Source organism: Meriones unguiculatus, chromosome X, assembly GCF_030254825.1.
Source record: "Meriones unguiculatus strain TT.TT164.6M chromosome X, Bangor_MerUng_6.1, whole genome shotgun sequence".
Taxonomy (NCBI): Eukaryota; Metazoa; Chordata; class Mammalia; order Rodentia; family Muridae; genus Meriones; species Meriones unguiculatus.
Genome location: NC_083369.1, coordinates 22,973,979 through 22,987,979, shown reverse-complemented (window position 1 = coordinate 22,987,979; position 14,001 = coordinate 22,973,979). Strand labels below are relative to the sequence as shown.

The window sequence follows — 14,001 nt, the reverse complement described above, 5'->3', positions numbered from 1 at the left end:
GCTAAGAATGGACAGATAGGGAACATGAACAACCAAATAACGGGTTTTAAGATGTTTATATGTATTATCATGAAGTCATGATGACTCTTTGCATTAGCTGGTTATCTACATTTCTCGTTATAGGACTAGATCTCAAAGCAGACAGATACAACTGCTATGTCTGAAGAAACACTTACCTTGCAATGGAAACTAGCTATTAAAATGAACTACATGATATTTGACAACCACCAGGAGACTGAAGAAGTTTCCTGTCTATAGCATAAGTATAAGCATAAGCACATAAAAGATGAGAAAGCATTGGGGAATACGATATGAGGGAAGGAGGTAACAGAAACAAGAAATCTTGCAAGTAGCAAATGTCATATAAACACTATAGATATTTGAAGAATAGTATAAGTGCTATGGCAATTTCTTGTTAAGTATTTAAAATGAACATTCTATAACTAGGCAGGCATAAGTTACCACAGAGCTGTTTCACAAATTTGGCAAACACAAAGACTTAGTGTACTCCAACTGCAATTGGTATCACAGTGTATTTTTTACTCTATAAGCCTGTAATTTAGTCAAAATTAAGCCAGAAGACTTCTGAAATAAGGGCATCATGGAATAATATATGTCAGACCCATAATTCAGGTGGCCACTTTGAGATAGTATTATTTTTAGCCATACTATTTTGTACCAGATAGTTCTCAAAGCCCTTTCTGTGTACCAGGTGGGGTATATACTACAAAATACATACACACACACACTATATATAGTGTGTGTGTGTGTATGTGTATGTATTTCTGTCTTGCTCATATGCTCATATTATATAAATTTCATAATTATCCAAAAGGTTATAAAAGTTTAGACAAATGTGTGAAAATTATTCAAATTTCCCATTATCACTTAAGATGAAGTGCTTTAATACCTCATTCAAAGACTATCTTCTTCTAAAATTTCTAATTTATTTTTCTTCTGTTTAGTTTTAAAACACAGAAGCAGCCATACTAGGCATTTTATAAAACTTTGACAACTGGGAATAATTTTTAAAAGCAATGTACTATGGATTATTACATAGGCACTGGGAGGCTAGAAATGAGTGAAAGTTATTACACACAATTTGCAAGTGCAAAAGGGACCACCTGAAACAAAAGTTAACAACTGCAGCCCACCAGCCAAATCCAAGCTATCTCCAGTCTTTGTGAGGGGTAAGAGTTGAGAATTTCTCTTCTACTGGTTTAAAACACCAAAAGAAAAATAACACTTAATGGCACATGAAACTTAAATGAAGTTCAAATTTTAGTGACCATAAAGTTTTACTGGAAGCCAGCTATACCCATTAGTTTGTATAAGGTCTACAAAGGCAAGGCTGAATAATTGAGATGGAGGCCATGTTACCAACATGGCTTAAAATATTTATTACTTATCCTTTTATAGAAAAAGCTTATCTGTCTTTCATCTTAAATGTAGTCTGGCAGTAACATTTAAGGAAAAGAGAGATAAAAAGATAAGCAGAGCTTTGTAGGATGATCTTTGGGACTCACAAAGCCAGGATCACCTTTTGGCCCACAATACCTGATCAAGTCTTTTTTGAATCTGCAAGCTGATGCTTCCAGCTGAATTAGTTTGCTCCTGGGAAACAGTACTCAAAGAACAGTACTCAAGAATCAGGGAGTGAAGTGGACACTATCGTACACCAAAAACTTGCTGTAAAACTCCAAATGAGGTAACTTTCAATTCCACATGGGTCGAGGTGGGAAAGTGGATTTAAAGGACAGAATGAGTTCAATAAAGGTTCACTTATATTTCTTCCCTCACAAAAACCTGGGGTGAGAGAGAAAATCAAAGCCATACTTATATAAAATTTGCCAAGGAAACTAAATTGGGACCTTTTGTAAACATTAGTGAGGATGGTGTAATTCCTTGAGTTCAGAATGTAAACTACAGTTTCAATTTTATGATGTGTACCAAACAGTGCTCCATGTGTACAAAACAAATGGATGTGCAGTCTCAAATGTTTTACTAGAAAATGTCTGAAAAATAGTAAATTCTCAAGTACATAACGTGCATAATGAATTAATTAACCCTCTTTGAAACATGATAATAGAGATGGGGATTCATATCCTGATTTTCCACATGAGAAAATGGAAAAGAAAGGAAGTTAGTCATCCACAGTCACAAAGGAGAACCTCAGTCCTGGATGTGAAGCCAGCCTTTCCACATGCACTCTTCCCACTCTTTCTGGCCCTGTTTGAAGATTGAGTTTTTATTGATCCGGGTCTGGAGTTTACCATCTGCTAGAAAGTTAAACTCTGAGTACATACAGGTATAAAATGCATCTGGATTTACTGAAACAACAGTGGTGTTTGTAAGTTACAGAACTGTCACAAAATTCTAAGCTGGGAGGGTATTGTTTATTGAAAAACATTTTATTTTTACTTACGTCTATGTATGTTGGGTGAAGGGTAGTTATAGATGTGTAAAAGGTAACCAAGGAGGCCAGAAGATTCTGGATCCCCTGGAGCGAGAGTTACAGGCAGTAGTGAGCCACCAGACATAGACATGTGTGTTGGGAACTGAATTTGTGTCTTTGGCAAAAGAAAAAAAGTTATTGTGTCAATTGAGTCATCTTTTCAACCTCTGGAATGGTATTTCTTAAAAAAAAATCTATTCTTCAAATAGAATACTGAGGCCTAAAGGGGTGAATTTCTTATGAAAGGATACCCAACTAAGTCTTTTGAACCCCATGTATAGGTACCACCTTTCTTTGATCCTCTGGCCTCTTAAGACATTATTCAACATTCCTCCCCTTTCACTTTCCCAGTTACCTTATCTACCTACATCATTTTCTCTTTATGCCGATTTCAAACTCACAGATCATCCCAAACATATTTATTCCCACTTTCATACCCACATGACTATCAGCATTTCATTCCTTTCCAAATTAGTGATTTTACCTCTGGGGACTATTCTTCTTTCAATATGAATATACAGAGCATTCCCTGCTCATCCCAACTCTCACTTACCCCTCAGTATTAACAACAATGAGAAATTTGTGAGGCTATCACTTCTTTTCTTTTCCAACAAGGAAACCCAGCCAGATTACAATCAGCTCTGTGCAGAGCCCTTTACTAGTGACAGCTTTAAAATGTCATGCTTTATGAACCACCAAAGCTAGAAATGAATTTTTGTCTGACATGCCAGGCTTTTAACTCTTGTACCTGTGCCCAGTCCAGAGATCATTAACAAATGTGTATAAAGTGATAGTCAACATGCTAAATACTAAGTCAGAGTTAACTGAGAATGAATGAGGAAGACAAATATTTAGGATCCTACTCTTTCCAAGGCAGGTAGAATTCCAAATTTCAACACCTTCAAATAGGTAGTATACATACAGATTAAAATATTTAGAAATCAATAAATGTTCTTCTTGGGTCATAATCTGCTTTCAAATAGGGCTAATGATTATAGCAAACATAAACCATCTATTTTGGTCAGGTGGAAAAACAACACCAGCAATAGTAATTATTATTATTGTTATTATTAATTTTAATTTTGCTATTATCTTTTTAAAATAGGGCCTCATCAGATATTCTTGGCTGACCTAGAACTCACTGTGTAGATAAAACTCATTTTAAACTTGCAAATCTACTATCCTCTGCTTCCTGAGTGCTATGGTAGTAATAATTTTTGTCTTATTTTGCTTACCCTTAAAATACCTTTCTATATCTGTCAACAGACTGACAATTAAAACCAAAGTAAGGAAAGTGCTCAGACTGTTTACTAACCATGCCTCTTTATGGCATCTAGAGGTGCCATAGATCACCTATCAAAATACCCAGTACAGGCATGGGAACCTGCTTCGATTGTTTTGGTCAGAAAATTTGGAAAAAAAAATGCTCAAAATATTATAGGCTATTGTCATTGACCTTGTCTGCTTCCCAGAAGTTGAAGGCAAGTCCCTATTGCTAAAGACACTACACACACTCGACACAAGACATAGAATAGTTGAATTGGTAGTGACCTGGAAGCCTCTTCCTTGAGGAGTACCTCTCATGATATCCAAAGCAGCTATGCAGGCTGCCAAGAGAGGAAAGCAAGCAATAGTCCTACCTAGCTGTAAAGACTTTGAATGACAAGGACTAGCATAGAAATATATCCCCAAGGGTACAATAGTGACACTTATATCTTGGAAGGGGGTAATCAAGAGCCATCTAACTGGACTTTAAGATACCCTTACTAGGAAAGAATTTATGCCTGCTACTGTAAACCTAGCCAATTACCCACGGCTACTGAGATCATGGACCCTAGAGGATAACTTACCTAGCTTCTTAACCATTGATTAGTGTAACTCTTTCTCCTCATTAAAAAAACAAAACAAAACAGTAGAGTGAGATCATTACAGAAAGTAAGTGCCCAGCCCCAACTGACACATCTACAGCACAAATCCTGCACTTAAGGCTCAGTGAACACTGAAGAAGACAGAGTAGAAAGATACTAAGAACCATAGGAGCAGGACATCTGTGAGACAATGTCTTCTATATATGACAGGAAAATCACACCTATGAAATCTCAACAATATGATTGTCTAAACAAGGCCAGCACAGCGACAGTACCATTTGCCATGTCATTGTGGGTTGGGTAAATCTCACAAGGCCTCATTCAAAGATAAATTAATGGTTACTGAGAGAGAAAGGATCATTTTTCTGTGGGACAAGCTTCCTGATAGGAAGTGGTTAACTATAAAGACATATACAAATGACCAACATTAACTGAACTCACCAAGTTGTATTTATATTTACATATTCATATATGTGCATACTCATGTGTATTTATATATCAATAATCATACAAGGGGAAGAAGTCATAAATTTGAAACCGATTATCAAGAACACAAGTGGAATTGGAGCAGGGAGATACATTATTCAACCCCAAATGGTCATTTTTTTCTTTTTTTGTGGCATTTTTGAGACAGGGTCTCTACATAGCTGCTCTGGCTGTTATAGAAATCACTACATAGACCAGGCTAGCCTTGAACACACAGTAATTTCTTCTGCCTCTGGGGCTTAAGTGTCGGGACTAAACGCATGTGTCACTATGGTTTGCAGTCCCCAAGTGGTCATTCTTAAATATATACCCTATGACCAATACTAAATGGACTCATATATATATAACATATATACATATCACCAAACATATATACATACATATATATACATATATACATACATATATATACGTATATATATGTATGTATATATACACACACACATCCATTGGTTGCCTGTGTGATGATAGTGCATGTGTGTGTGTATGTGCATGTGCATATGTGTGTGTGTGTGTGTGTGTGTGTGTGTGTGTGTGTTATAATAATTTAAGAAGTTTTGAAGCTAAGAGGGATTGGGAAGGAAATGGGAACAGGAGAGGGAAGAGTGGAGAGTGTAAATAATATAAACATGGTACTAATGTGTGAAATACTCCAAAAAACATTAAGATAAAAAAATAAAACAAAATAGGCAGTTTGCTCCATGCCAGAATTTTTGCATGAAGCACATTCTTCAGTCATTATTCTCATGAATAAGCCTTTCTTATAGAAACCATAGTTTTTAAACAATTTCACTACGTTTAATTTTTGTTATGGAAAAACTGTAAAATAAACTTGTATGATAATGTACAAAACAAAACAAATATCTTGATTCTAAAATAAAATATTACTGAGCTTCAGAAACTTAAGTGACTCTAGGGTCTGAACCATTTTGAGACCTTGCTGGATTTCCCTGTTCTGAACATTGAATGATCCCCTCTAACACACATTTCTTGTCTTTACTGTTGTCAAATAGTCTAGAATCTACATGAGGGTAGAAATCCTGTCATGTAGCCCTGGCAGCTGCCTTTCTACATTTAGTTTTAAGTTCTCCAGAAAACTGCCATGTAGGATAGTATAGCATGGCTGAAAATCTTCCTTTTTCCAATATGAGTGATCCTTTCTCCTGTATTCTGAAAGCAACCATTTATTCACCTAGATTTCCAAGACCCAGAGCTGATACTGGTCATGATCTAAACTACTGACTGTTCATGTGCGCACTTGAACTTATTTCCTATCTGGTATGGATACTACTGTAGTGGCAGGCCTGGTGCCCCAGTACCTTTGGAATACTACTTTGCTTCATTCCCTGCTGTGAAAACAGGGTGGTCTGTGATTGGGTATTAGGAAGCAAGAGTGTTTCACTGGAGAAGCTGGGGTGATCTGAAGTTCTCGGAACATGTTTTCAACTCTTTTCCTGATAGTTCTTCATAAATACTGTTAAGAAAGGCAGGCACTCCTTTAAAGCTTCTTTTTTTAAAGGCTTTTTAAAGTTTTGGCTTATGCCCTAGGACTCTGGATTTCATGCTAGCCTATTATGAACAGCAGTAATAGACCATTTGGAGTAAAGGTGCAACATGCAGCTTATTTTAAGTAATACCAAATGCTAGTTGCCTCCTTATACATTTGGGAACTGGAAGAAAGACAATGACAGCTTCTTGTTTTGAATGTATTTCTCCCACCTCCTAAAATGTTGAAATTAAAATCATTGTTAAGAGTGGCTATCAGATCATACATGCTCCTTAGTTAATGTCTCAGTCTCTGAAAGCTCCCATGGGACTGGGTTAGTTGCTTCTGTTGTTCCACTTGTGAGGTTCTTGTCCCTTACAGGTCCTTCCACCTTTTCCCCAACAATTCCACAGGACACCCAGAGCTCCTTCCCTTGCTTGGCTGCAAGTCCCAGCATCTGACCAGATCAGCTGCTGGCTGGGGTCACCCAGAATACAGTCAAGTTAGGCTCCTGTGTGCAAGCATAGCAAAGTATCATTATTAGTGTCAGGGGCTGGCTCTCTACTGTATGGTGGGTCTCAGGTTGGGCAAATTATTGGTTGGACTTTCCCTCACTCTCTGCTTCTTCATTATAAGACATCAGCTAAGGAGCATGAATGATCTGGACCTAGGCCTTCTGCACACATGTAGTGGATGGGCTGCTTGGTCTTCATATGGATTGCCTGGTGAGAGGGCTTGGGGACTGTTTCTTACAAGAACTCTATTGCCTGCTTTTGGATAACTTCTCCTTGGCAGGGCTACCTTGCCTGGCCTCAAGGGATGAAAATATGCTTAGTCTGATAGTCTGATGTAACTTGATGTGCTGGGTTTTCTGGGGGGGAAAGGAGAGGGGAAGGAGAAAGGGAAAAGGGGGGGGGCTGGGAAGAGAGGAGAGAGGGGCACCCTTGGAATGTAAAATAAATTAAAAAAAAGAAAAGCCAAATAAATTTAAAAAAAGATTTTTCTATCAGTAATGAGTACAGTGTAAGCACACCTACTTTCTACGTTTTCTCTTGTTGTCAAGTACTTGCTGATGCTTCTGTTGTGCTCAGTATACTCAGGAAATGTATTTTTTGGAAGGTTCTTTTGCATTACAAAAGGCTCTGTTTCAATTCTGACTTGGAATTAAATTCTTCCAGACCAGGTAGAAAGAGGGAAAACAAACCTCACTGGCAGGAAGCTCTTCCTTTGTGGGAAGCCATTAACCAGATGGGGGGGGGGCAAATTAGTTTTTAAAAATGGGTCTGGTGCCACAGTTGACAATCTTGGGGCAGGTTTCTAGTGTTCTTTGAGAAAGGAGTTCCAGACAAAGAGACGGTATTATACTGAATGAATTAAGCCTTGGTGGGATTTTCTGCTGGATGATGTAGGCTAGGCACATCATAACTCTATACAGATAACAAGTAAGGACTTCATTCCACTTACCCAGAGAGAAAATGCAAGTTATCTTGGGATTCTCAACCAACTGTCATGTCCTGAAGGCAGTCCTCTGATGAGAACAAGCTTTGCTTCTCTCTGAGTTCTTATCTACCTTCCAGTTATTATTGCAAAGAGAGGTCCCAAAGAGGCAGCAAGCAGGAGGGAGCAGGTGCAGACACTGATGGTCTACTGAACAGTGAGAATATTTCCTTTCTGGGGTTAAAGCCAGAAAGCTTTTGCTAAGGAACAGTCTCATATTCACTGCAGAGAACAGCCTGTGGACGCAGTTGGAGTTTCTCTACTTCTAACCTCTCTAATAAGGACATTTTTTTCCTTACTAGGAAGAAGACTTGAAAAGAAGCAGAAAGGAAATTTAATTTTTCAAATCATTAATTTTGCTCTCATTCCTAGGATTCCCCAAACATAAAGCACCAGCTGGGACCACCTACATCACCTATATTGCTTGTACAACCAGGCCAGCAGACAGAGCTCAGCAAATAAACCATGCTCTTCTTTAATACCATATGTTTTATGAGAGGGACGTTGCTCATGACTCAGTTTCAGGGATTATTGGAGGGCTCAGGAAGGTTGCTATCCCTCTCTGGGAGGCAAAAGAAAAAAGGAAAACATCAAGAAATAGGTAAGACTTTTTACCTTCAGCGGCTCGTTTGAAGAAGACTTTGCAGCTGCCACAAGTCAGAGCTCCATAGTGACAGCCAGAAGCTTCATCTCCACAGATCAGGCAGGTCTTCTGGGGCGGAAAGTAATAGTCGATGGGCAAAACGTGGTCCCTGGCACTGTCCATACTGAAAGACACACGCACACAGACAAAACAAAGCAGCATATGTCAGTGGGTGGCAGACATCCATCAGAATCCTATGGTCTTCTGAGAGACTGTACATACAGATGATTATTATACGTATTACTTAAGCGAATCAGTGTGAAGCTCAAATTTTTTGAGACCTTTTCTGAGCATGGTGTTTGTAAAGTTTCCTGTGGTACTGGCAGGACACTTTGGATCCTGCCAATAGATTAAACAAGGTGTCAGGGTGTAGCCAATCTTATGGGTTCTGCATTGGTAAGGGAAGGAAGAAGACAGGAAACCTGAGGTTAAAGGATCAACTCAATATGATGCTCAGACAATATTAAATGTCGTTAAATGGCATGAACCTAACTCTATACCTTACTTCTCCTAAAGGGAGGCCTATAATAAACCCATGTCAAATACCGAAAGATTTTTTTTATGTATTTTAGCTCTTGGAGCCTGAAGTCTTACTTGTAAAACAGCAATACTGGTATTCTGAGTTACTGCTGTGACAACTTGTATGAGTTACTCTTGATATTAACATATAATTGAAGGATAAATTATTATTATTATACCAGTTTTCATTGATGTTTTAAATGAATTCATTTACTTTCCTTTTGACCCTCTCTGTATTGCATGGGCTTGACCCTGGCCCTGCTCTGTAACAAAAACTAATAGAATCCCTGTGCCATAGGTTTTTACTGATAAATGATACACAGTAGTGTTGAATAGTCTGAGAGATTGTCTCCAGGACACAAATACTAACTTTTATTCAAGACCTAAGTGCAAAAGAATGAATTTCAAGTACTGTTCTATAAATATGAAAACCCAGCAACTAGCCATGGTGGCCCGTATACTCTTTCAAAAGCCATCCTTCCATGTCATAACTAGAAAGTAAACAGAATTAAGGCTTGCAGAGCCACATATTTGAAAGAAAAGAAGTCTATTTCTAATATACAGCTCAGCAAACAGAACATCACTCAATATTTTGGTTAAAATGTCATTCACTTGGGTAAATATTGTGCCTTCATTTTTAATCCAGAAAGAAGGAGGAGGAGGAAGAGAAATTGTAGGGGAGGAGGAAGAGGAACAATAGGAGGAAAAGGAGGAGGAGTAGAAAAATAAATTTTTCATAACTTCCTCTGCTTTTCACCATTTAAAAACTTTATGACTAACACAAACAAACAAACAAAAAACCAGAAATACATGCAGGGAGGTAGCCAACACGCCAAGCCATTTCATATATACCATCTTATTTAATTTCCCCCAGATTTTGCTAGGTAAGTTTGGATTATGTTCATATTCTTATACTCAGAATGAGTAAGTACATTTATGTAAAAATCACACATTTAGTAACTGGAAATTCTAAGACCTGCCAAGTCAAACCCCAAAGAGAAGATTCTTAATTACTGACAATATCATGTAATATGACTGAATAATTACATAATATGACTGACAAAGTGTGTAATATGACTGGAAAGTAGAAATAGGTAGATTAGATCAACTGAGCCACGTATGAGTACAAGGCCCAGATCTAGAGATATAATGGTGATTCATGTATGTTCTTTCCTTTTTGCAGCTCGCCATCTACTACAGCAGAAATTTAAGATACAAAAAAAGCAAAACAACAGAGTAAATAATATGATTTCCAACTGGTACTCATACAAAAGTAGATAAACAACAGGATTATATTTACAAGATAAGAGAGTACATACTATAAATAAGTGATAGTAATAATAATAATAATAATAATAATAATAATAATAATTTTTTAAAGTACAAATTTCATGTGGAGTTAGCAAAGTGGAAAAATACTGAAACTAGATAAATGAAGTACTGTTTTTTTAAAAGGCTTTAAGAGGGACTGCTTCTGACATTATCTGATTGGCCTGTTCTTTGATCACCTCCCCCTGAGGGAGGAGCAGCCTTACCCTGCCACAGAAAATGACAATGCAGCCATTCCTGATGTGATCTGATAGACTAAGATCAGAAGGAAGGAGAGGAGGACCTCCCCTATCAGTGGACTTGGGGAGGGGCATGCACGAAGAAGGAGGAGGAAGGGTAGGACCGGGAGGGGAGGAGGGAGGGGCTTTTGGGGGTATACAAAGTGAATAAACTGTAATTAATAAAAAAGGCTTTAAGAAAGGAGAGTCACTGTTCAATGAATTACTTAAGCAAGAGAAGTTTAGAAGCTGTGTGATGCAAGTCTATCTATAGTTAATATAATACTGCACATTTCAACTTTGTTATGAGGGTAGGTATTGCATTATCAAGACAAAGTTAAAAATATACATTATATTTCCATTAAAATTTAAAGTACAGTTATTGCTTAAACAATCTAATCAAATGTATATTCACAGGAAGGTTAAAACTATCAGCATTTTATTGAGTAGACATGGATTTAATAAAGGATATCTTAAAATTACCAAAAGAAAATAAGGGAGAAAAGCTATAAAAATTTAAGAGAATGTTAGGTTCCAAATTTAGGGCAATGTTAAGCTCTAAGGTATTGTTGGGGGTGATGATCTTAAGAAGAAAGAAATGTTACTACACACCAACCAAATGTCAGGTGCCATTTTAGATTTTGGCAGATAAGGTGATGATCAAAGCCAAACAAAGTTTCAAGCCCTCGCAGACCTTGAATTCTAGTAGGCTTAGTATAAAAGTGCTAATAGCATTGTCGGTTCTTTAATTAAACCACATGAGCATTCATTCATTATATTGTTATGCCTAGATTCTTTTCCATGACTATAATAATAAGTAATGAAATAGGAACCCCAAAATATTCAATATTATCCCAAATAACACTCTATAAGCAAGCAAAAACATTTGTTTTGAGAACAAGTGCATTATGTTTCTTCCCAATCCCCCTGGTTTACAGGCTTACTTAAAGATGCACAGCTAATTAAATAGAAGTGGATTGCCAAAAGCTGTCAGCCTGAAAATGTCAGGTCAACCTTGAGGGAAGTTGGACACAGGGGCCTTTAGGTCCTAACTGTCTTTATTTTATTTTTCTCTCCTCTTTCCTTCTCTCCATTCCTGCCCTCAAATATTCTTGATGCCAAAACATAGTATATACATAAAGTGTTGTATAGACATAAAATTTCAAACTCAAACAATATTAAGAGGCTAACACACAGAAAGGAGAGTGAGACAGAGATCCTGCCAATCACTTATCTCAATATTCTCTATCTCATTTTCCTTAAGTTCTGTTTTTTCATAAACATTCTTTTTAAGCTTTGAAGTAAGGTTTTCCAGTCAGAATTTTGGATTTTCTTTAGTTTCTATTCTGAGTTTGTTTTGTCTATTCTAGGATCTTTATATTTCAGTAAGAACTTTCAGGCCACCTTTTTAGCTTTTGATGAGAAAGCAGCAGGATTTTAAAAATATATTTATTTATTATTAATTACAGTTTATTCACTTTGTATCCCAGCTGTACCCCCCTCCCTTGTCCCCTCCCATTTCCACCCTTCCTCCCTCTTCTCCTCCCATACTTCTCCCCCAGTCCACTGATAGGGGAGGTCCTCCTCCCCTTCCATCTGACCCTAGCCTATCAGATCTCATCAGGACTGGCTGCATTGTCTTCCTCTGTGGACTGGTAAGGCTGTCCCCTGCTTTGAGCAGCTAGGATTTTAAAATTACAATTAACACAACTGCACAATTTAGTAGGTCTCACTGTGACATTTCCATACCTACATATGCTATACTTCAATCATGATAACCATTCTGGTTTGTTTTTAATTCTATCTAATCTATCTATCTATCTATCTATCTATCTATCTATCTATCTATCTATCTATCCATCCATCCATCCATCCATCCATCCATCCATCTATCTATCTATCTATCTATCTATCTATCTATCTATCTATCTATCTATCTATCTATCTATCTATCTATCTATTCATGTATTTATTTATTACACTTTATTCACTTTGTATACCCCTGCAGTCCCCTCCTTTGTCTCTTCCCCATCCCACCCACCCACCATCTTTTCCTCCCCTTCTGTCTGACCCTAGCCTCTCAGGTCTCATCAGGACTGGCTTCATCATCTTCCTCTGTAGCCTGGCAAGCCTGCACCCACCCCTCCAGGGGGAGGTGATCAAAGAGCTGGCCACAGAGTTCATGTCAGTGACAGCCCCTGCAGCCCTTACTAAGGAAACCACTTGGAAACTGAGCAGCCTATGTGCTTCCTCTGAACAGGGGGTCTATGTCTTCTCCATGCATAGTGCTTGGTTGGAGTTCCTGTCCCATCCAGGACTTTCTATCTCCTTCTTCTTCCATTTTTAATTTTTTTTAATTTTTTTTTTGTTCTCATTCTTAGTTGGTATTTTGCTAGAAACTTCCTTCATTCCTTAGGAATTATTGACACCTCAACATTATTAAATCTTTTCATACATGAATATAGGATGTTTCCTCATTTGTTTCTATTTGAAATTACTTTCTATGATTTTTTCCCAGTGGGCCAGACTCAATTCTGATATTAGTTTTGCAACTAAAATGGTGACAGCAAAACTTTGTATTAGTATCTTACCGATCTGACAGTTCTATCCTTTTCTCCTGTTATTAATCTTAGAAATGGAGCTGAACAGATGAATGCTTATTATAGTCATATCCTTGCATTTCCCAAACCACATCTGGTATCTTCTTTGAGCCAATTTTTTCCCAACAGTTTTCAAGCCATCATAGCAAATAAGCCATGGAAGAATTAACCAGATTGTTTCCTGCAGTGTCATGAAATCTTAGGGCAAGATCTGTTTCCATATTCTGTTTCCGGAATGCATTGGCAATGAAACAGGAAACACAAAGCAAACAATTAATTTTTTAAAGCACTTCGTTTCCTCTTATATGTTCAGTCTTTCTGGACTAGGACATGTCTCACATTTTTAGTTTTAATTTTGAATTATAAGAGTATCTACTAAGGGCTTGCTACGTGCTATGCACCAGCAAAAGTCCTTAATTCTAACAATTTTAACTACAGGGTACATAGGATATCTGTATTTTTAAAATGAGGGACTCAGAGGTACAGGAGCATTTGGTAATATTTTCAAAATCACAGAATCAGTAAGTGCCATAGCTAAGACTTTAATTTCATAGTCTTTGTGTTGGCTATCTTTAACATCATACGTAAGCTAAAGTTATCTGAGAAGAGGAAAACACAACTAAAAATTCCACTGTAAGGCTGAACTGGAGGCAAACCTGTGGGGACATTTTCATAACTTAGTGATTGATTCAAGAAAGGCCAGCCAATCGTGGCTGGTACCAGCCCTAGCCAGGTGGTCCTGGGGTGTATAAGAAAGCAGGCTGAGGATGCCCTGAAGAACAAGCCAGCAACCTGCACTTTACCATGGCTTGTGCTTCAGATCTGCTTCCAAGTACCTCCCCTACTTGAGTTCCCACCGTGAGTTCCCTCAGTGATGGAGTGTTTCCTAGAAGTGTAAGT

The 14,001-nt window shown here is 37.7% G+C and overlaps 1 protein-coding gene across 3 annotated transcripts in view; it reads right to left on the bottom strand.

Moving 5' to 3' along the window:
• The window catches only part of Ar (androgen receptor), a 208,926-nt gene that overhangs the window by 74,958 nt on the left and 119,967 nt on the right, over positions 1 to 14,001 (bottom strand). For all 3 annotated transcript variants that reach the window (XM_060375668.1, XM_060375667.1, XM_060375669.1), the window contains exon 2: positions 8,408 to 8,559. In XM_060375668.1, coding sequence (XP_060231651.1) covers positions 8,408 to 8,559 — 152 coding nt within the window. The remainder of the gene's footprint in view (positions 1 to 8,407; positions 8,560 to 14,001) is intronic.